The sequence below is a fragment of the Bombyx mori genome, chromosome 1 (assembly GCF_030269925.1).
Source record: "Bombyx mori chromosome 1, ASM3026992v2".
NCBI lineage: Eukaryota > Metazoa > Arthropoda > Insecta > Lepidoptera > Bombycidae > Bombyx > Bombyx mori.
In genome coordinates this window covers 1501567-1523638 of record NC_085107.1, presented here as the reverse complement: position 1 = coordinate 1523638, position 22072 = coordinate 1501567, and the positions used below count along the sequence as shown (strand labels likewise).

Below are 22072 nucleotides of genomic sequence, written 5' to 3'. Positions count from 1 at the left end.
ATTTATTCGAAACCAGTAATACAATGAACATCCACAATTCTCCGAATATTTCAAATCATCGTACAATTCTTAAAATCGACCTTATTAGAGTGTATATAAAATTGATTTCCGTCGCTCGGAATCTTGGAAATCTATTTGTCGATTAAACTATAATATTGGTTTTGATATACAAGAAATCAATAAATAGGAAACACGGCTAAAGGGAATTAAATTAAGTGTGACGGCATTTGAGTCTAAAATAAACGAGTTTGGCAGAGATCCTCGACTAATACAAAACGTTGAACCACATATGAAATAGGGTGTTGTGATAAGGCCTTTATCTTGACGTAAATAATAAAACTAGAATTTAATGTTTAAATTATGTATCAAAACAGTTATCTAATGATTTAATTGACTTAAATATAGTTACTGTTTGGATGCTTATAGTTGCCTGGTTGGATATTACAAATGAAGGGTAAAAAAAGGCTGAAGATAAGCGTTATAACAATGTACGTTTTCAAGGATATATTTTACCTAGATGACCTTATCTTCAAGTACCTACACAAAAAAATTGGTGGTAATCTGAATATAATCTAAGTAAAATCTCAACGCTGACCTGTTCTTGACAGCCTCGAAGTTATCGACTTCGACAACAACGGCACTCTCGACGGCTCTAATGATCAACATCTTATGGACGATGTGGCCAATGATCCCGAGCAGACACACCGCAAGACCGACCACGTTTATGAGGCTGAGCTGATCGCCGCTCACCTTCACCGCTAAGACCAGTATGCACATCTCCTGAAAACGTACAGAAAAACAAGACATTCATAATCTATTTTTTTTTCCTACCTATACTGATAGTCAAGCCTCTCAAGGATCGCCCTAACGTGTAGGTGAGCTCCCGGGGCTCAAGCAGGAGTGTTGCTAACACTGGCCCTAGCAAAAGCAGTGCTTCGCAGAATGTACCACCGGATCGGAAACGCGACCCACTGAGAAGATCCGGCGAGAAACTCAGTGGGCCGTATCTGTGGGTTAATTCGCTCGTCGAGCCCTTCGCCGCAAGCGACGGGTTCGACGAGGACGGTGACCGGTGCTTGTGGTACCTAAAAGCACCGTTAATGGATCGGGAGGATCCGTAATGATGTGTTATAATCTAATGAGATTTTAATAGATATACTGCCGTCAATGAATATATGTATAATCGCATCGCGTAGCGATATTGATTCGTCACAATTATTTACAGGGCGTGATGTAAGCCTGCTCAGCAAGATACCACTGACGTTTTTATTTTAACCGCCAATCAGGAATCCGTTCCGGTTCGAAGACTGAAGATAGCCTTTGTACAGTTAAAATTTCGACTTTATGCACTTCTTGTTTAGGTCCACCTAATCCGACATGCAGCATAAGGCAAAAACATCTAGAAGCGATTTTATTGTAATTTGAAACTCGATCGCAAAATGTCAATTGAAAAGCGACACTAAAAAGAGACAATCGTGCAAATCCATAAGATTTAACCTGTGAAGGAAAGAGATAAAATACTTCGGGAGATTCCACTACTACAGCTTTTAGCCATCGACCAAGTTAAGGCTCAGTTTTTACAGAAACACTTTGCCCCATTCTTCAAACTGGAATGAATTGCGGCTTCACGACAGAAATAGACCGGGTGATGGTACCTACCCCTCACAAGACGCTTTACCACCAGTAATTACGCAAATTTTAATTTTTGCGGGATTGATTTTATGAACTGCACAAGGTTTCTCTTTGTTTGAAGCTGTCAAGTCTAAAGCGCGATATACCGCCAACCGGTTGCTCTTCCATGGCAAAACTTTGGAATTGCTTTCAGCAGTGCGCTATTCGCCCTCCCCCTTAATTCGTCCCGTGACCTTTACCACAGCCCTCAAATCCTTTTTTATTTCATTTTTTTTTACCACGAACCACACTTTGATCTAAAGGACAGAATGTATTTAATATCTAAGTCGAGCATCGGAACTCACGTAGCTATCAACGAACCCACGATACCTATGAAAACACTGAAAAATAAACATCATCAATATGCCTGACCTTGAATATTCCAGCAATGGACAGCGTCAGACTCGAAGTGTAGGTTACGACCAGGAACTCGCTGATCTCCATTGCGAATGCGATCGTGGCTCCAACGGTCACCTTCAAGACAGTTGGGAGTAACAACTCGTCGGGTAGACCTAGTAGGAACATGATGCAATCCAGGCCTGAAAATAACAATCGTTTACAATGGTTGGTGATAAAGAAAAATTTATTCGTTACGATTATGCCATCGATCAGTATTGGAGCTAACTTTTCAATCTATATCATACTCGGCGAATTATTAGTATAATTATCGATCAAGCGTTAATTCGTAACTGAACCGTGACCAACACTATAGAGTACCTTTTCATATCTGTTGTGTCAAGTTCGCGAATCCTGGACAGGAAATACTTTTCATGATATTCGTACTAAAAGTTTTGTCTCAAGCGTGTTTTTTATAAAATTACATTTTTTACTTTGTTTCCGTCGTTTGCACACGCAAAATGCGGATTCTAATCACAAATTAATAATCTATTTTAGTTTTTAATGGTATGATAATTGTTTCTTTGACTTCGCTTCGTTATTACAAATTGAAAGTTTAATGTAATCAAACAAATTTCGAAGGTTTGGTCAATACGTCAATCTTTACTCGTGGCAGGACGTTCTGTGAGTTCACCACCCTGCCTATTTCTGCCGTGAAGCAGTAATGTGTTTCGGTTTGAAGGGTGGGGCAGCCATTGTACTGTAAAAGCTGAGACTTAGAACTCATTTCTCAAGGTCGGTGGCGGCATTTACGTTGCTAATGTATATGTGCTCCGGTAACCACTTAATATTAGATGGGCCGTGAGCTCCTCCACCCACACAATAAAAATAACAAACTCCAACTGTGCAATTAATGAGAAGACTACACAACGAAGACTCACCTTCAAAAATTGCTGTAAATGGTATCAGGGCTAAAAACATCCAAGGCTGCACGTGAAACACCATATCCACTGGGTTATGGAGTCCCAGCTTCGCCTTCTGCATGAGAAGTTGAGCGAAGGTCCAACGTAGACCCGCCGCAAAAGACGCTAGGAGTAGAAAACTGAATCCTTCGATGTTGAACTGGGTCGCTTTGTAAGTAAACATGATAAGGCCCGCCGCGATCATGAGGACGATGCCCACGAGAGACCAAGACTGTAGGACAAAATATTAAAACACCAGGTCAGGAGTACGGCATTTTGAGTCTGATTAGCGGATCAATTATCAGTCAGGAGATGTATCTCTCCCTTCAAATCTGAATGCGTGATCGCATAGCAGAAATACAGTATGGGTCCTATCTACCCTTACGAGCTCACAATAGGCTCTACCACTATCGTTTATAGCAGTACAAAATTAAAAATTCAAATTCAAAATCATTTATTTCAACTTAAATGTCAGTATAACAAACTTGTTGAATGTCAAAATATAAATACAATGTTAACTCTACCACGGGTTCCAAAAAAAGCCACAGTCCTGAGAAGAACCAGCGAAACAAACTCAGCGGGTTTTTTTTTGTTTTTTCTCAAATATATATAATTTTTTTAACAAGTAACAATATTTGCAATAAACGACAAAACAAGTCAAAAAATACAATTACAAAATAATAATAATAATAATGAAAAATGAAAAGATCAGGAGCGAACACAGATTTCAATTCCCACTAAATCATAGCCTGAACACTGAATCCAAAGTCTAGCCGAATCGAAAACGGATATACGTCAGATGGACGGTAGTCGTAAAACTTCAAACCAAATTAATCATTTACATATTAGACTAACATGATTCTAACAGTAGTCTACGCCGTGAAGTAGTTATGCGGTGAGGTTCGAAGATGGGACTACTGTTATACAGTAAAATTTAAACTTCGACCTCACGTCTCAAGGCGGATGAAGACATTTCTGTTGCTAACTTTGAGGTCGTGCACGCTCAATCATCTACGCAATAAAGAAAATAACAACATAAGAAGGTTCACAAACCGGGTCGCTAATCTGTTATAGGCATATGTATACACGCTTTATTTTCAGGCATTAAAATATAAACACTGCACACATTGTCAATCAATAAACTTAAATAGTAAGTATAATAAATATGTTGTCAATTTTGAGAATTTCCAAATACATTTGAGGTTACCTAAATAATGATCATAAGACATTGTCCGTCAAACGTCGAATGCTACGATGCTATGCTATGTAAGGCAATATGATTACAATCACGTCACTGCTAGACGAACTCAAAGTTATACAGGTAATTTTAAAAAAAAAAACGAAAACAAAAAACGATTTGTAGTAAAAAAAGACAAGTCCGCTGATCTTGTTTCGCCGGTTCACTTAGGCTTTTTTGGAATCTGCAATGGAAATCGCGTGTTGACATTATACAACTATGGTTCGATGATATTTAAGTTGAAATAAATTTGATTGATACTTGATCTGAATTTCAAAATATACCTTAGATAACATTAGCGGGATATGTTTTATTTTTAGTATAATTTTCGTGTTTTCCTAGTCTATATTAAAAACAGACTGTACAAATCAAATTTTTGCATTAGCAAGCACTTGCGATGTTTGTAATATCAGTACGGTGAACTAACACCACTTTTAATCGTTTTATGGGTCAGTTTCTTTACAAATAGCATATTGTCCTTGTGTCGTTTTCGCGGCAAATTTTAAATTTGACATTTTACAACGCCAATCGATCTCCATGTTCGGATCTATCAAATGACAGAACGAAGCTACATCGCATGCACATCCCATCGATTACAAAGGGGAGCCGAGCAACACTCAACCAAATCTACAAGATTTAAACACAACCGAATTTATCGACCGCGGGTGAAGTTCAATTATAATTAACAAAAAGGTCTAGTGAATCTAGAACAGTGCACGCGTCCAGGATCTCCATGTGGCAGACCTAGGTGCGTGTTATGCAATTTTTTTAATCCTAGACGTACATCGGGGACCTAGGATACCTTGCTGGGCAAGTTCCTTCTCCATCCCTTACTCGATTGGTTTGTGCAGACCCAGTGTGTGTGTCACGAAGATAACCGGCTGAAACAGAATTACCAAGCCGGGAATCAACGTCTCACACACAGTTCTAATTCGTCCATTGGGTCACGATCCCGTTATGGTGGTAGATGAAAAACACTGCTCTTGCTATGGCCATTGTTAGTACGTTCTCTCAGGTTGAGAGCTCAGCTACCAGTCACAGCGTAGTTCGAAAAGCCCCCTTGGCACCGGGTCATAAGGCAGGGCTGGATAATAACGTTTCTGATATTCGTTTCGTCTAAGCCTCTTTACAATTTGAAGTCGTCGTGGCCTAAAAGATAAGACGTCCGGTGCATTCGTATGTAGCGATGCACCGCTGTTCGAATCCCGCAGGCGGGTACCAATTTTTCTAATGAAATACGTACTCAACAAATTTTAATGTTCAAGATTGACTTCCACGGTGAAGGAATAACATCGTGTAATAAAAATCAAACCCGCAAAATTATAATTTGCGTAATCACTGGTGGTAGGACCTCTTGGGAGTCCGCACGAGTAGGTACCACCACCCCGCCCATTTCCGCCGTGAAGCAGTAATGCGTTTCGGTTCGAAGGGTGGGGCAGCCGTTGTAACTATACTGAGACCCTAGAACTTATATCTCGAGTTGGGTGGCGCATTTACGTTGTAGATGTCTATGGGCTTCAGTAACCACTTAACACCAGGTGGGCTGTGAGCTCGTCCGCCCATCTAAGCAATAAAAAAAATAAAAAAATTGCTTTCAATTCGAAACGAAAACTTTATACTGCATTAAAAGAAAACATATCTATTTTTGGATTACCTTTACCATTCAAAGTAGCTACAGCATAAGCTTCGTTATTCACCTTGACGCGAGCAATACATGAGGTCTAACGAACGAATCCAATGAATTTACAAGAAGGTTATATTTAAATCAAACCGATACCGCTTTATAGCCTCGCTGTAAAGTGAGTGCTACAGAAGTACGGGCGGGGGATAAATAAATAATATAAACCTCGACGAGGTACCTATATAAATTCACTATAACTAGTCAGGTCATAAGTATTGTCACACAGTAAAAACTTTTCTTTTAGAATGCTGGCCACAAAAAAGTTTATTGAATTCGAATTTCGAATTGTTCATGAAAATAAAAATGTATACTTTTAGAATTTTACTCATTTTTAAATATTGGAGTGGACGCTTAAATAAGACCGTGTTGCAGTTATTGTGTTGCATCGTTACGGTTACGCGCCAATTCAAATTTTTAACATACTGAAAAATTTGAATATAACCAAAAGATTCGTTTATCGTACCATCAAACGATACAATGAAGACTCTAGTGTAGATGACAGGTCAAGAAGTGGTCGCCCTCGGTCTGTTAGGACTCCAGCAGTGATAAAAGCTGTGAAGGCGCGAATTCAAATAAATCCCAAACGTAAGCAGAAACTGTTGGCCCTTCAGATGGGGTTAAGCAGAACCACGGTGAAAAGGGTGTTAAATGAAGACTTAGGACTTCGGGCATATCGAAGAAAAACAGGACATCGTTTGAATGCTCGTCTAATGGACCTGAGACTGAAGAGATGCCGCGCTTTGTTGAAGCGGTACGCGGGAAAAAAATATCGGGAAATAATTTTTTCGGATGAAAAAATTTTTACCGTAGAAGAGAGCTACAACAAACAAAATGTTAAGGTGTACGCACACAGTAGTGAAGAAGCGAGCAACCGTATTCCGCGTGTCCAACGAGGTCATTTTCCATCCTCGCTCATGCTATGGTTGGTAGTTTCTTATTGGGGCTTAACAGAGGTACATTTTTGTGAGAAAGGTGTAAAAACGAATGCATTTGTGTATCAAAATACAGTCCTGACGAACCTTGTGGAACCTGTTTCTCATACCATGTTCAATAACAGGCACTGGGTATTCCAACAAGATTCGGCGCCAGCCATAGAGCGAAGAGCACACAAGACTGGCTGGCGGCGCGTGAAATCGACTTCATCCGGCACGAAGATTGGCCCTCCTCCAGTCCAGATTTGAATCCGTTAGATTACAAGATATGGCAACACTTGGAGGAAAAGGCGTGCTCAAAGCCTCATCCCAATTTGGAGTCAATCAAGACATCCTTGATTAAGGCAGCCGCCGATATGACATGGACCTCGTTCGTGCTGCGATAGACGACTGGCCGCGCAGGTTGAAGGCCTGTATTCAAAATCACGGAGGTCATTTTGAATAAACTTTAGTGTCATAAGAATCTATGTTTTGTTAAGTTCATTTTGGTATATGAATGGTTACATAATGAATAAACTTGTTTCAATTATTTTACATTAAACATGTGACAGAATTTATGACCTGACTAGGTACATACTGAACTTTAATGGTGAATGAAATTAGGAAATTAGTCGTATCAAACAAATACTTTACTGGTGGTAGGACGTCTTGTGAGTCTCCACGAGTAGGTACCACCACCCTGCCTATTTCTGCCGTGAAGCAGTAATGCGTTTCGGTTTGAAGGGTGGGCAGCAAGGGTTTACAGCCGTTGTACTGTAAGAACTGAGACCTTAGAACTCATGTCTCAAGGTGGGTGGCAGAATTTACGTTGTAGATATCTATTGGCTCCGGTAACCACTTAACATCAGGTGGGCCGTGAGATCGTCCACCAATCTAAGAAAAAAATTATTATAACTAATAGTTTAGAATCACAATTTTTTTCTTATGTTTTTATTGCCCTTGTAGAAAGACATGAATACGGCCCACCTAATGGTGAGTAGTTGCTCAGCTCCTCAGTTTCTCATCGGTGACTCTGTTAGTCCTTTTTTTTGCTTCAATTTGTAATTCGTGTGTATTCAAAAATGGAAAATAATTTTAGCGCACCGTAGTTATGCTTTTGATGTTTAAAACGACAAAAAAAAATTATCTTGACGCGAAAACCGTTCAAAGCATGTATATTTAATGAAAAACATACATAATGAAGAATGACGTAGAAAACGTCTAAGCAATAAAAAAATAAAAATAACTTTGCTTTCAATTCGAAACGAAAACTTTATATTGCATTAAAAGAAAACATATCTATTTTTGGATTACCTTTACCATTCGAAGTAGCTACAGCATAAGCTTCGTTATTCACCTTGACGCGAGCAATACATGAGGTCTAACGAACGAATCGAATGAATTTACAAGAAGGTTATATTTAAATCAAACCGATACCGCTATATAGCCTCGCTGTAAAATGAGCGCTACAGAAGTACGGGCGGGGGATAAATAAATAATATAAACCTCGACGAGGTACCTATATAAATTCACTATACATACTGAACTTTAATGGTGAATGAAATTATGAAATTAGTCGTATCAAACAAATACTTTACTGGTGGTAGGACGTCTTGTGAGTCTGCACGAGTAGGTACCACCACCCTGCCTATTTCTGCCGTGAAGCAGTAATGCGTTTCGGTTTGAAGGGTGGGCAGCAAGGGTTTACAGCCGTTGTACTGTAAGAACTGAGACCTTAGAACTCATGTCTCAAGGTGGGTGGCGGAATTTACGTTGTAGATGTCTATGGGCTCCGGTAACCACTTAACATCAGGTGGGCCGTGAGATCGTCCACCAATCTAAGAAAAAAATAATTATAACTAATTAGAATCACTATTTTTTTTATGTTTTTATTGCCCTTGTAGGAAGACATGAATACGGCCCACCTAATGGTGAGTAGTTGCTCAGCTCCTCAGTTTCTCATCGGTGACTCTGTTAGTCCTTTTTTTTGCTTCAATTTGTAATTCGTGTGTATTCAAAGATGCAAAATAATTTTAGCGCACCGTAGTTATGTTTTTGATGTTTAAAACGACAAAAAAAAAAAAATTATCTTGGCGCGTAAACCGTTCAAAACATGTATATTTAATGAAAAGCATACTTAATGAAGAATGACGTAGAAAACGTCTATGATATACGCATACGAGCGCGCGTTACAAAAAAAGGCGCCCACGCGAAATTCGAGACTCTGAAAGCCTTTTACCTTAACCCATATATTATGTATATGAATACAGGAAACTACATTGAGACGTGGCATGTCAGAGTCAATTAGAATCACATTAGGAAGAACAATAGATGACCAAACACATACGCATGAAATATATCAAAATATCGAATAACATACTGACTAGACGTTCAATTAGCCTCTGGCAAGCGGATAATGTGATATTTGCTATAAAATAGGAAACAGGACCGAGATTATTATACAACTTAATCAGGGGTTTCTTTAGTTCATTTTATGGTAGGCAGCGGCTTGGCTCTGCCCCTGGCATTGCTGACGTCCATGAGCGACGGTGACCACTTACCACCAGGTGGGCCGTATGCTCGTCTGCCCACAAATGCAATAAAAAATAAATAAAAAAAATTAATAAAAAAAATTAATAAAAAAAAAAAAAAAGTTCGTTAGAATTTCTTCCGATACATTTTCGAAACTGTCAATATGGTCAATAACATCGTGTATTACAGTATTTTTTGACCCTGGTACAGTTAACTTAGTCCCCTCCTTCGTGCATCGTATTCCTCAATGCTGAGGGTCGTGACTTTTGTTAGGACTATGTTCGTGCATTCCACTCCATTCCACAGTTAACAGTCAGCCCTTTTTTTTTTTTTTTTTTTTTCCACAGGAGAAAATCGCCGGATCCCCACCCGCGCGGCAGGTGGGGTATGTGGGAGTTGAACCTCACTAAAAACTCCTGCCGCTCACAACCGGCGCCCTACCTCGGACCGGGCCGGAGCCCAGTCGGGGCTATTGAAACGGCGGGACAGGGTTGACGCAGAGCACATTACATCCATCCCACCGTCCCACGGACGCCGGACCGGTGGCCGCCAGCGAAACGACCACCGGTTCCCTCGTTCAGCGGGCCGAGAGCCCGCTTTGATGGCGCCGCGTTACACCTTCCCCCAGAGCGGTCGGGGGAACGCGGTCTACCATCACCCGGCTTCCTATTGCGGGTGAGCGTGCAGAGCACGCCACCCCTCGTCTGGGTCCCTCCCCGCACAAAACGGGTGGGACCCCTAGCTCTTAGGGGGCCAGGTCACGGATACGATCCCGGTCCCGACCCCCTGCTCGGCGGCGGCGGGTTTCTGCGTAGTGAGGAGAGCTTTCCCTCACTCGCCCCGCCGCCTCCTTCTGCGAGATGGTGCACTCGCAGAAGTCGAGCATAGCCTTCCATGACTCATCGCTGCCAAGCATCGACGCCACGACGCCAGGCAGCGACAAGTCAGGTCCTATCTTTGCGACCAGGACACGGCGCTGCACCTCCCAAGCGGGGCAGACAGCGAGCGTATGCTCCGCCGTGTCCAGGTCGTGTCCACAATGGTGACACCTCGTCGTCGGCTCAGCCCCTATCCGGCGCAGGTACTTCCCGAAGCATCCGTGCCCGGTCAGCACCTGCACCAGACGAAAGGTGAGACGTCCCTCGCCACGATTCACCCAGTCATCAAAGACCGGGTAAACCGCCTCGACGGTCCGTAGCCCCCACGTGGGGTTGGCCAATCGCCTCGACCACGACTCGAGCACGGACCGCCGAGAATGGGCCTTCCGCGCCCGCAGCTCACTCTCGGGGACACGCGCCACGCCCCGAGCACGAAGCTCGCTGCGCCACCGATAGTCGGCAGCGAGCGACTCCGCCTCCAGCTCCCATGGCGGCGTCCCCGCCAAAACACACGCCGCCTCGAAGGAGACGGTGCGATATCCGCGGATGACCCTGATGGCAACGGTGCGCTGCGGCCGGCGCAGGAACCGAGCCATAGTGGCCCGGTTGCGCGGCTCAGCCCACACAGGTGCACCGTACAGGGCCATCGATCGCACCACCCCCGCGTAGAGACGGCGCACAACCTGATCCGGTCCCCCAATATTCGGGAGCAGCCGGCTCAAAGAACCGGCCGTCCCCATCAATCGGGGGACCAGCTCCGCAAAGTGAGCACGAAAGGCCCACCGGCTGTCCAACACGAGGCCGAGGTACTTCAACTGCACCCCGACCCCTATCCGGACGCCTCCAACCACGATGTGGGTGTCAACGGGTGGCGCCCTCCGCGGCCCGTGAAACCACAGAGCCTCGGATTTATTGAGCGCCACGTCGAGACCCAGCCTCCTTATCCTTCCGACGACGAGGGCCACTCCCGAACAGTCAGCCCTTTAGGCATATTTCTGTCGGATTTACGCTTAGTTTTCGACAATTACGGTAATTATTGACCGGTAACTAACTAACATGAAAACAACAATTTAGCTAACACGAACGTGTTCTTTAAGCGCAAGTATTGTTCATTCGTCAATGCCGATCATTGTGGACCTGACAACCGTAAGATGTTTCCACATTCGAACATTAGTTAAAAAACTAAAAGTCATGTTATATTCCAGCATGTGATTTTAACAGCAGCTGTTTCAAATGTGATTATTTTTTTTTCTTTTTTTCCTACCTATTCTATGGCTTAGTCGTAAAAATAAACTACACTCAAACGTCCTTGGAAAATTTTCCTAACCGGAGCGAAGTAAGCGAACTGTCAAGTTCGCTGAACGCTCCTCAAGGCTGGTTTTCTATCAATGTCCAAATAGTATGTGGACCGCAAATGGAAATATATGATATTGTTGTGCAATGGCCTGGATCTGTGCATGATTCCCGCATATTTTGATAATTGAATTTTGATAATATTTATTAATAAAGTAAATAGTTCGAGGTTAGACATTTGAAACTCTTTTTTTTATTTACCTACATAAGAGTTATATTTTGCTTACTACCTGATAAATAAAGTCAATGCGATTATAAGTTTTATTTATATAATAATAAACCGGTGGTTGTGGAAAAGCACTTCAACAACACGATGCAATCAAAATCACAGAAAAGCGGCGAATAAAAATACAAAGCCGGATCCGAAATCTAAAATAATAATAGGTTAGAAAATAAATAATACACTTTCAGATTTACCGCACGCACACATATTTACGAATAACTCAGCAACCAAAACATCAAACAAGTTCATCTAGTTTCAAACAGACAACGGCAGCTTGACTTTGACATTAAACAATGACCGTAGACTACAGAACTCTATGGGTTTGATGCTAGCTTGATCAAATTTTCCTCAAACTGATGTTGTTGTGGTGACGCAATAACACTTCTCTACCTCACTCGAGGACGGTTGAGGAATATTGTAATGGTCGACTAAAAATACCAAACCCGAGTAAGTTTGGGAGTAATGCTCGAGCATCATCGGATGAGTTAAGAGTGGAGGACTATTTTACAAAACGTCTAAAGATACGGGCATAAGACGTTATTCCAGCTACACCCGGACGGGTAGTTGAGCTCACGGGCTCAACCTGAGATAATTTGCTAACACTTGCTCTAGCAAGAGCAGTGCTTCGCAGAATTACCAATTTTTTTACTGGTGGTAGGACCTCTTGTGAGTCCGCGCGGGTGGGTACCACCACCCTGCGTGTTTCGGTTTGAAGGGTGGGGCAGCCGCTGTAACTATACTTGAGACCTTAGAACTTGTATCTCAAGGTGGGTGGCGCCTTTACGTTGTGGATGTCTATGGGCTCCAGTAACCACTGAACAACAGGTGGGCTGTGAGCTCGTCCACCCTACTAAGCAATAAAAAAATAAAAAACCAAAGCATTGGAATCCCGACTCACTGAAAAGATCCGGCGAGAAACTCAGTGGGCCTTAACCATTGCTAAAGGCTGCCAACCGCTACCATTATTCGACACGTTTCCTACATAACAATAATAGTTACAGAACAAACAACAAGGACAAAGTAATTTAACTTGCAAATATAAATGAAACTATTGAAAAACATTTTTGTATTTCACTTAAGTAATTTTTTCATTATACGAACATTAACATTAACACATAAAACTCGCACGTTTATTTCACTTGTATATGTTTAGTTTTAAATAGAACCCGCTTTTATGAATTAAAAAACTAACACCTCTTACATAGATTTAATAATCAGTAACCGCATAACAAAAGTTGAGTTTCTGCACGACATGAAGTGCGATATGATTTGGACATGTCGGGAAAAAAATATAAAACTATGTCTAATATAAAAAATAAATAAATAATACAAAAATATGTAAAATAAACGTTATAATGATAAAACAGCTATGCGCACTTTTCTTCTCTGTTTGTCAATCGATAGTCTTTGATAAGCTTTAGCGTTTGTTGTACGTAACATAAAATAAACATTGAAAGGAACCAGTCTTTTTTTAAATCTCGCTTACAAAATAAAAGGTATTATTTATTAAAATAAAAAGTAATTAATTTAACTCTTGAAGATTCAATGATTCTGGACTAAAGCTCCATAATTGGACGAGCACAAGTCTTAAGAATGCACAGGGAAAAGTTTAAATTATGGATGACCAAAATGAGGCCTCTAATGTCAAGAAATATTAAGGAGCATATTACCTTATCACCAACCAGTATTACAGATTGCTGCCTATAATTGCTGTAGCATTTAGTCAAAATTTACCTACTGGTAACTACGATGCATTAGTGTAGTGAATAGATTAATAATTCTAAATAAATTGAAAGCAGATGACATTTAGAGGTAGCGATTGTTTTTTTTATTGCTTTTATTTAAATGGGTGGACGAGCTCACCGCCCACCTGGTGTAAAGTGGTTACTGGAGCCCATGGACATCTACAACGTAAATGCGCCCCCACCTTGAGATATAAGTTCTAAGGTCTCAATATAGTTACAACGGCTGCCCCACCCTTCAAACCGAAATGCATTACTGCTTCACGGCAGAAATAGGCAGGGCGGTGGTACCTACCCGTGCGGACTCACAAGAGCCACCAATAACTTTATCTACTTATTTGCGAGTGCTACAGAAAACATTAAGCTGTTGATTTAATGGTTTCTTCGGTTATCGCGCGTCATAGGCTTAATTAAAACTTCACAGACGACGTCGGGACCACGAAAATAATGTACCTGTAGTTTAAATTAAGTTGTCGACACTTCCATCGACTTCTTGTGCCGCAAATACCTAACGTGACGTAGCTCTAGCTTGTCACTATGACTGTCAATGAGCAACATACGTAGATATAATAATGATGTTCCAATTCTTTTTTCAATAACACAGATTAATGATTCCCATATTCTGTGACCAATAAATGAGGATTTCTATATTCTATCAAAAAACGGTTCCAACCGATGTAGTTTTTATGCAGCGAATCTATAAACTTATTGGAATAAGCACGCGTAGAAACAGAACAATACTCTTCTGTCCTTCCAAAATTGACAAATAGTATTAATAATTTTATTCTATTATTAAAAAAATAATCACTGGCTGTCATTAGTAATTGTAAATTGAACTTTAGGTGTCGATTAATTTTCACTTAAAAGTTTGAAATCAATTTTGTTTTTGTCCTTTTTTATTTTTCATTCAAAACTTATACTATTTCTGTTATAACAAATATAGTACATAATGAAATCGTTAGAGCGGTTAAATTTGATTGGCGTGTTCGATGATTCAGATTTAAATTTCTCGAAGGGGAAGTAATCGCATAAGAATTTACGCCCACATTAATCAAATCGAATGTATTCAAGCACAAGAGTGTCATTCTACAGAGAGTGTTATGACGCAAACACCTTGCCAAAACACATGCCATGTTCCTTCATCAATAATGAATCTCAAAGCTGTTACCGTGAAAATATTATGAACTATTCCTAGCCCCGTAAAAGAATTATAAAGTATGGATTTTTTCGGTTTTTAGAGACGGGGCACGATTAAAAAGTATTTTAGTTCAATTTCGTGTTTTATTTTTCAATAATCAGACGTATTGAACACATTCATGTTCCCGGTTATCTCAGTCGTTCTTTTCATAATTTTGTCAGATAAAATTTAATTAAATAGAATAATAGTTTAGTTAAAATCTAAATGCCACATGAAAATCTCAAAATCGACAACAGCTGAATTATTTTACCAATAAATCGTTTGTCGAGAAAACTTAAATTAGATTAAGTTTTGTCACACTGAATCTAAGGGGGAATCTAAGGGATGTTTATCTCAATATTCGTTTATTAGTATTTATGAGACATTTGTTGTTTTCTGTGCGTCTATTTTATCATGCATGTCTGTCGTGTGATGCCAGGCTGGAAAGCCAGATCTAATAAAAAACATTGCTTTTGCCCGGGATAAAAAGTAGCTTGTCTCACTGACCCATAGACTACCAATTACTGGCATGGTATCTTTTCCTATCTTTTGCATTGCTTTATATATGTGATGATATAAGGATACGGATGGATATGGAGAATTTCGTAAAATCCGTTCTTAGTGCGGGCTGGGATGGGCTGGGCTGGCTAGCAAAAGGAGTGCCTATACCAAATAACAGTCTATCGGACGCACGGTTTCGGAGATCTCGTAATGGTATTTCATTTGTGTATTTAAATATAGATTAAAGATAGTGGATAGGAAACCCCATAGAACGAGTTTTATGACGCTTATAGTGAAGGCACAATAATCGATTGATGAACGTAAAAGACACATTTAATGATGCAGCTATTTATTTATTAACACAAAGTCTGTGTTAATAACATTTAGCGAGATTCCACTAAGAAAAACGTTCGTACACATCAATAACTGACAAGCAAATTAAGCCTGAAAAATAGGTCGTGTGGCATTGCAAATAGCCCGAGTTCACAAGATAACGTTAGATACATTTTATACTTACTTAACATTTTTATTTAATATGTATTTGCACCACTTGTTGTTTCACTATCAACATGAATTTGTTGATAGTGGAAATTTTGGTAAATTATCTGGTATGGTCTTCATCATAATACCTATTCATATAATTTATTTAAATTAGTACTCGAATTATAAATATTAAAGGCGATGTTAATAAATAAATAGAAAACATAATTAATTTATTTTCACATACATAACTAATTTTAATAAACCTACTGCACCTGCATCGTACTAGGAACAAAGCTATTCAATGACCAAAAAAACAGACAGAGTAACAACGGAATCATGACCTCAATCATCTGCAAAGGTAAATCTGACATAATAAAGGAGCGTGGTCCAGTCTTTAAGTAACTTCAAAAGTTTCTCCAGCGTGCTTAGTGCGAGTTTTTTAACGTTCTCGATAGCGTGAAAGTTAACTCATATTTATATGGAATTGATCAGGTGGGCCGTATGTTCGTCTGCCTACAAGGGCAGTAAAAAAAAAGCCTACATTCGCCGCTAGGGTCGTTTCAACTGCATACAAAATGGAGTTAACGTTTACGCTATCGAGAACGTTAAAAAACTCGCACTAAGCACATAGAACGCTTCTGATACCAGTTAGACTACCTGATATTTCCTCATCTCTATGGTTTCAAAGAAAAAAAATAATTACACGATAAAACTAATTTCCTGTTGCTCGCGCGCTTTGATTAATTAAACACGAAAGTATGGTCTTCGACGAGGCCAACCGAGTAGCTAGAGTTTGATCAATAGCAACAATAACGAAATCAGTATCACTACATAGTATAAAACAAAGTCGCATTCTCTGTCCCTATATCTGTCTGTCCCTATGTATGCTTAAATCTTTAAAACTACGCAACGGATTTTGATGCGGTTTTTTTTAATAGATAGAGTGATTGAAGAGAAAGGTTTATATGTATAATAACATCCATTAAATAGTGGAGAAATTAATAAAAAAATAAGTTCCCGAAGCGAAGCGAGGGCAGGTTGCTAGTAATAGGTAAATTTAAGTTTTACAACGGCAACTTGGCGACGCGATTTAATTAAATTCTGTGTACTGCTCGCACTTCGATCGTTACACAAGAGAAGAACTACAAAGTCTTGATTAAATTAATTGTTGCGAGTTCAACGTGACTAGCTAAGTTGAACACGCAATTATTATATTAATCAAAAGCGAGTATGGCTTCAATAAAATTTCGCTGGTTTTTTGAAATAATCAAAAAATTACTAGTGTTATTTGTTTCGGATAAAAATATCTCCAATTTTTTTTAACGCCACCTATGTCGAGTTAGGTTAGGATTTAAAAAAGTGTTGGCCCTTTTAAGCTGCTAATTCACTTTTGCGAGGTTCAGCCAGAAGCTTAGCATAACATTCGAACGAGGTATATGCCGTTGCGGGAACCAAAGGCTAAAAACTTGCTTACAAGTAAACAAAATGTTTTTGAAAATCTGCTGAACATTTCAATTTTGGACAAGCGAAATTTTTCGTTACATATTTTATGAACGGTTCCTTATCATTCAAAAACCGTTTGGGACAAGAAATGGTATTTTGTAATTCTGAAAATAATAATATTCCTTTTTTTCAAAGGCACCCCGTGGAAGGTCTGCTTCGATCAACGTGACCTCAAACCGTAGTGTTCACGTACCTCTCCAAATATACTTGACCGATCACTAAATCGTAAACTGTAAACTCTTACGCCATCGAGTTACGTAGGTAAGAAGTTTTTTTCCCCTACCTATGCGATGGACCGACCAGATCAAGTCGGCAGTTGGCGGCTGTTTGCATGAGTGTACCAGGCTCACCAAAAACCGCGAGGAGTGGCGATTGCTCGTGAGGCGCATAACATCTGCCCACACCAATGATACTGGATGACGACCACGACCGCTCTGACAAGAGTGATACGACATACGATACGATTCACTAGTAGCCTAAAGGGTTACTCCGACTACGCCCAGAAGAGTAAGAGAGCTCACGGGCTCAACCTGAGTGAATTTTCTAACACTAGCACTAGCAACAGCAGTGCTTCACAGAATCGACCACCAGATCAGAATCGCGACCCACTGAGAAGTTCCGGCGAGAAACTCAGTGGGCACAAAAAGTATAGTTGATACTCGTGTATCGAAAACAATAACAAGGTTACGCAAAAACGATTGGCGCAAATGATCTAAGGCCGCGTCTACCGCATCGTGGCGTTACCGGAAAACGCGCTAAGGTGGCTGACCAATCGGATTCGAAGGTTGTTGTAAAACAGTCAATCAAATGGTTAAATTGAAGACTACAGATTCCAAACTCATAACCAGTCATTATTAGCATTAATTTTACAGTTCAATTCGTATTTTATCCGTTTTTTTATGACCTTGCGGTATAGCTGTTTATATGCCAGCCGTTATGTTGTTATCAAAATATAAAGACATGTCAAAGTTAATGTCGGCGCCCACCCTGAGGTTTGAGGTGGAAGTGGCAAGGCTATCAAGCGTCTGAAGGCCGGAGCCAAGGATATCGGTTCTGCGGGGTCGAAACGTGACGGCCCAACACACTGTTTGCCTGTATGAACTTCAGGAACTGAATTTCAGGTTTATTGTGACCTTCTTTTCTCGTCTGAGCCAATAAAAAACACCGTTAATCAACCTAGTTTGGCGAAAAAAAAAAAACTTTTCATTTTTCATATAGTGCTCTAGGTCAGCGGTCGGGAAACTTTTTTAAATATGACCCCAAAATATTTTTGTGCAAGTTGATATTACCCATGGCGAGGAACAAAAAAAGCGAAATCGCTTCTTTTTAGCATATTTCATATTATAGCCTCCATGATAATTTTGAAAAGAAAACAATAACTACAAATTTAATTTAAACATCATTTATTAAATTTATCAACGATTCTGAAGAAGTTTCACTTCAATAATTATATACTTTTTACTCACAAAAGTTTCATTTTTACCCCCAAAAATTTCATTTTACCCCATTTGGGGTAATTTAGCCCGGTTCCCCGACCGCTGCTCTAGGTGAAAACGGAAAACCGAAATGAATTATCAAATTAGGACCGGAATCTTTTTTCTCGCACATGTTTCATGTACACTTATTAAGTATGTAAATAATACACACAAAATTAAATCGAGCAATACACAGCTAATCAAACATACCTTCTTTTCCAAACCGAGAATTATCGCGAAGCCGAGAATGAAAATGATCGTTGTCGATTTCGTCATTGTGTACAGCGATATGGTGACGAGCTCCAGGCCCCAATTCGAGAAGCCCACGTCGATGCCGCTGGACAGGCCGGTCGGAGCCACGGACCGGATGCTAGTCCCGAGAGGCAACACCAGCTGAGGGGTCTTCGTGATGCAGTACAGCACGGAACGCACTAGCACAGACAGCAACCACTTCACAACCAAGTGGTACATCACCACCGTCAATGGGTATTTGAAGTCCTAAAAACAGTAATTCATTAACTTGACCAATATGATTTCATCATACTACATTTTTACTAATTGAAGTTTACTTATTCAGTGTTATGCAATGCAATCAATGTATTTATGGAAATTCCAAAATAACTTAGTATGATTGTAAAAGTGTGATTCCTACCTTGAATACCGGTAGTATGAAGACTTTTTTTTTATCCTACCTATGCTGATAGCATTGAGAGGCTATTTCAGCTTCGCCCTAACGTATGTGGGTGAGCTCACGGGGCTCAAACCGGAGTGTTGCTAACACTGAACCTAGCAAGAGCAGTGCTTCGCAGAATCTACCACCGGATCGGAAATGCGACCCACTGAGAAGATCCGGCGAGAAAGTCAGTGGGCTGTGTTTATGGATTAATTCGCTCGTCGAGCCTTTCGTCGCAAGCGCGGGTTCGACGGTGCCGGTGCCGGTGCTTGTGCCTAAAAGCACCGTTAATAGATCAGGAGTATCCGTAATGACGTGCTTTGGGCGACGTCGACAGTTTACCATTCGGTCTACAGGATCGGCTATGTAGTTTCCAGTGGCCACGACAAGAGAGTTCTCATGTCGTGCCGCCTTCTCAAAGTGGCGCAGCGATGCCGACTGTAGATACTTACTGACAGAGTGAAGCTCCAGGTCGTCGTGGAGATCCACGAATGAAGACTTACGAATTGGTACTACAACCTTGTCTCTTTCTACCACAAAGTTATTTGTACGGTTTGTAGAGCGGGATAGCTATCAGACCTTGCTTCAAGGAGGCGGCCGCTTAACACTACGGATACCTTCTTCTCAGTACAATGAGAAAATAAAACAATAACAATTCTTATTTTTGTGAAAATTTGTATGTACATATGTCTAAGGAATTTGGAGACTAGTAACACATGTTACAATTTCTTAGTAAATAATTTTAGTACATATTTAGAATAGTTAATGGTTTATACGTTGTATTTACAATATATTTAGAGATTTTAACATATTACAGATTGTATGTACAATATAAGTTTGGTTTTTCTTCGTTTTTATTCTTCGTTTTCAACAAGGGTGATCATACAAATCCTTGGTCTGAGTTCTGGTTAAATCAGCGGTCAATTGAAAGCCACTTCGGGTTCGAATGAATCTTTCATGCGCTATGGAAATTAACTTACATCTATACATTATTCCACCGGTAAAATTCATCGCTGAAATCTAATTTCGATTCCATTCGACTATTTTACAACAGATCCAACCCAGGCCGAGTCGTAATAAATATTATTTTGTATTATTTTACTATAACACATATACAATTAATTCATAGATATTACGTATACATATTATAAATACGAGACGATAATAATAGAATGAAAATGACGAAGTTTTTTTATACCAGTTCACCGCGCTTATCGTTACAGTGGCATTCGATACAAATACAAAATACCCAGTGACTTTCATAGTACGATTATGTACATAGTTATACTTTTACTATCTCTTTAAGTTTTTATCAATCAGTTTGTCTGAGAAATTGCACTTTACGATGGGTCTCATCATAAGCTCGCGATTTAAGCCACGTACTGTGTTTTCTTTTACGTATATATTTTTTTATTTCCCTCATATGCAGACATACGCCCACCAGATGGTGAGTGGTTACCGTCGCCCATGGACGTCAAAACTAAGCCACTGCCTATATTGCTCTCAAACTACATATAAGCTAATAGGGCACATCGTGTCTTCAAAAGATATTTCTTCGGAAGTGTATCGTCTCTAACGTGTTCACGTCAATAATAATTTATATGAAATCAATGTAGTCACACATTTTGTATGTTAGATGTACGATACATTACGTTAATTCGATAAAACGTCACTTCCGACTATCGTGGGATGCCTACTCGTTGCTTCCGATACGCGATCGCCACCCAACTGCCACCTGTTCTACGAGCAATGTACCCACCCTGGCCACTACCAATTGCATATTGCAATCCTTTGGGCTGTCGGTTACTTTGGTTCTTTTTCGAATCTCCTCAAACCGAAGATACCTCTTTCAGACAACAATTTTTATCTAACGAAATTGTAAAAAGATGCAGCGAGTATGTTGTGGTGTACTATTGTTTACAATATGCAGCAATCTATCAAAAGATCTCAAGTCTTTAAGCTAATTATTTAATTATGAAAAAAAAAATACATACATACAAAAAATATATACCTACAATAGACAAACATAATATGAAATCACTATATAAATAACTAGGGGTGCTCAATAAAAAGTATATAATAATTATAGTGCAATTTTCTTTTATTAAATGTTATTTTATTTTTCGAAGTAGTCACCTTTCAGGTTTACTTCTTACTATACTTAATTACTTCAGTGCGCCACGTAGGGCCCCAGTGGCCTACAAGGCACTCAATGTGTTAAAGTATTCAATCATTACCACCCCTTGGCTGTCCCAGAAAAAACAGCCCATGATCTTACCAGCGGATGGAATCGCCTTAAATTTCTTCAGAGTTAGAAATGACCGCCCCTTACAAGTCTTGGACTGGTTTCTTGTTTATGGGTAATAATGGTGAAACCATGTTGTGTCCATAGTTACGAATCCAGTCTAAAATTGGTCAAGATCTTGTTGTAATAAACGCACATAGCTTTATGAAATTCTCAGTCTCATTTGTTTCTGTGTGTCAGGAAACATTCTGGGCATATATGTACATGCTGATACTTTTTTATACTTAAATTATTGTGTATAATATTATGGAGACTTCCTTAGAAAATCTTCATTTCTTCTGCTATGAAACTAACAGTAACACAATGATCCACCAAGACAATGTTTTCAAGTTTATTAATCATTTGTTCAGTCACTACTGATATAGAGCATCCCATATGGAGGTCGTAGTTAAGAGAAGTATTTCCTCACTTGAACTCAGCTCACCAGCT

At 39.9% G+C, this 22072-nt stretch overlaps 1 protein-coding gene across 1 annotated transcript in view; it reads right to left on the bottom strand.

The window, feature by feature from the left end:
- The window catches only part of LOC101744817 (solute carrier family 35 member C2), a 31890-nt gene that overhangs the window by 7884 nt on the left and 1934 nt on the right, over nt 1-22072 (bottom strand). Inside the window, exons 2-5 of the mRNA XM_012696076.4 lie at nt 18876-19163; nt 2949-3201; nt 2044-2210; nt 596-780 (exon numbers count right to left, since the gene is read on the bottom strand). Coding sequence (XP_012551530.1) covers nt 596-780; nt 2044-2210; nt 2949-3201; nt 18876-19163 — 893 coding nt within the window. The remainder of the gene's footprint in view (nt 1-595; nt 781-2043; nt 2211-2948; nt 3202-18875; nt 19164-22072) is intronic.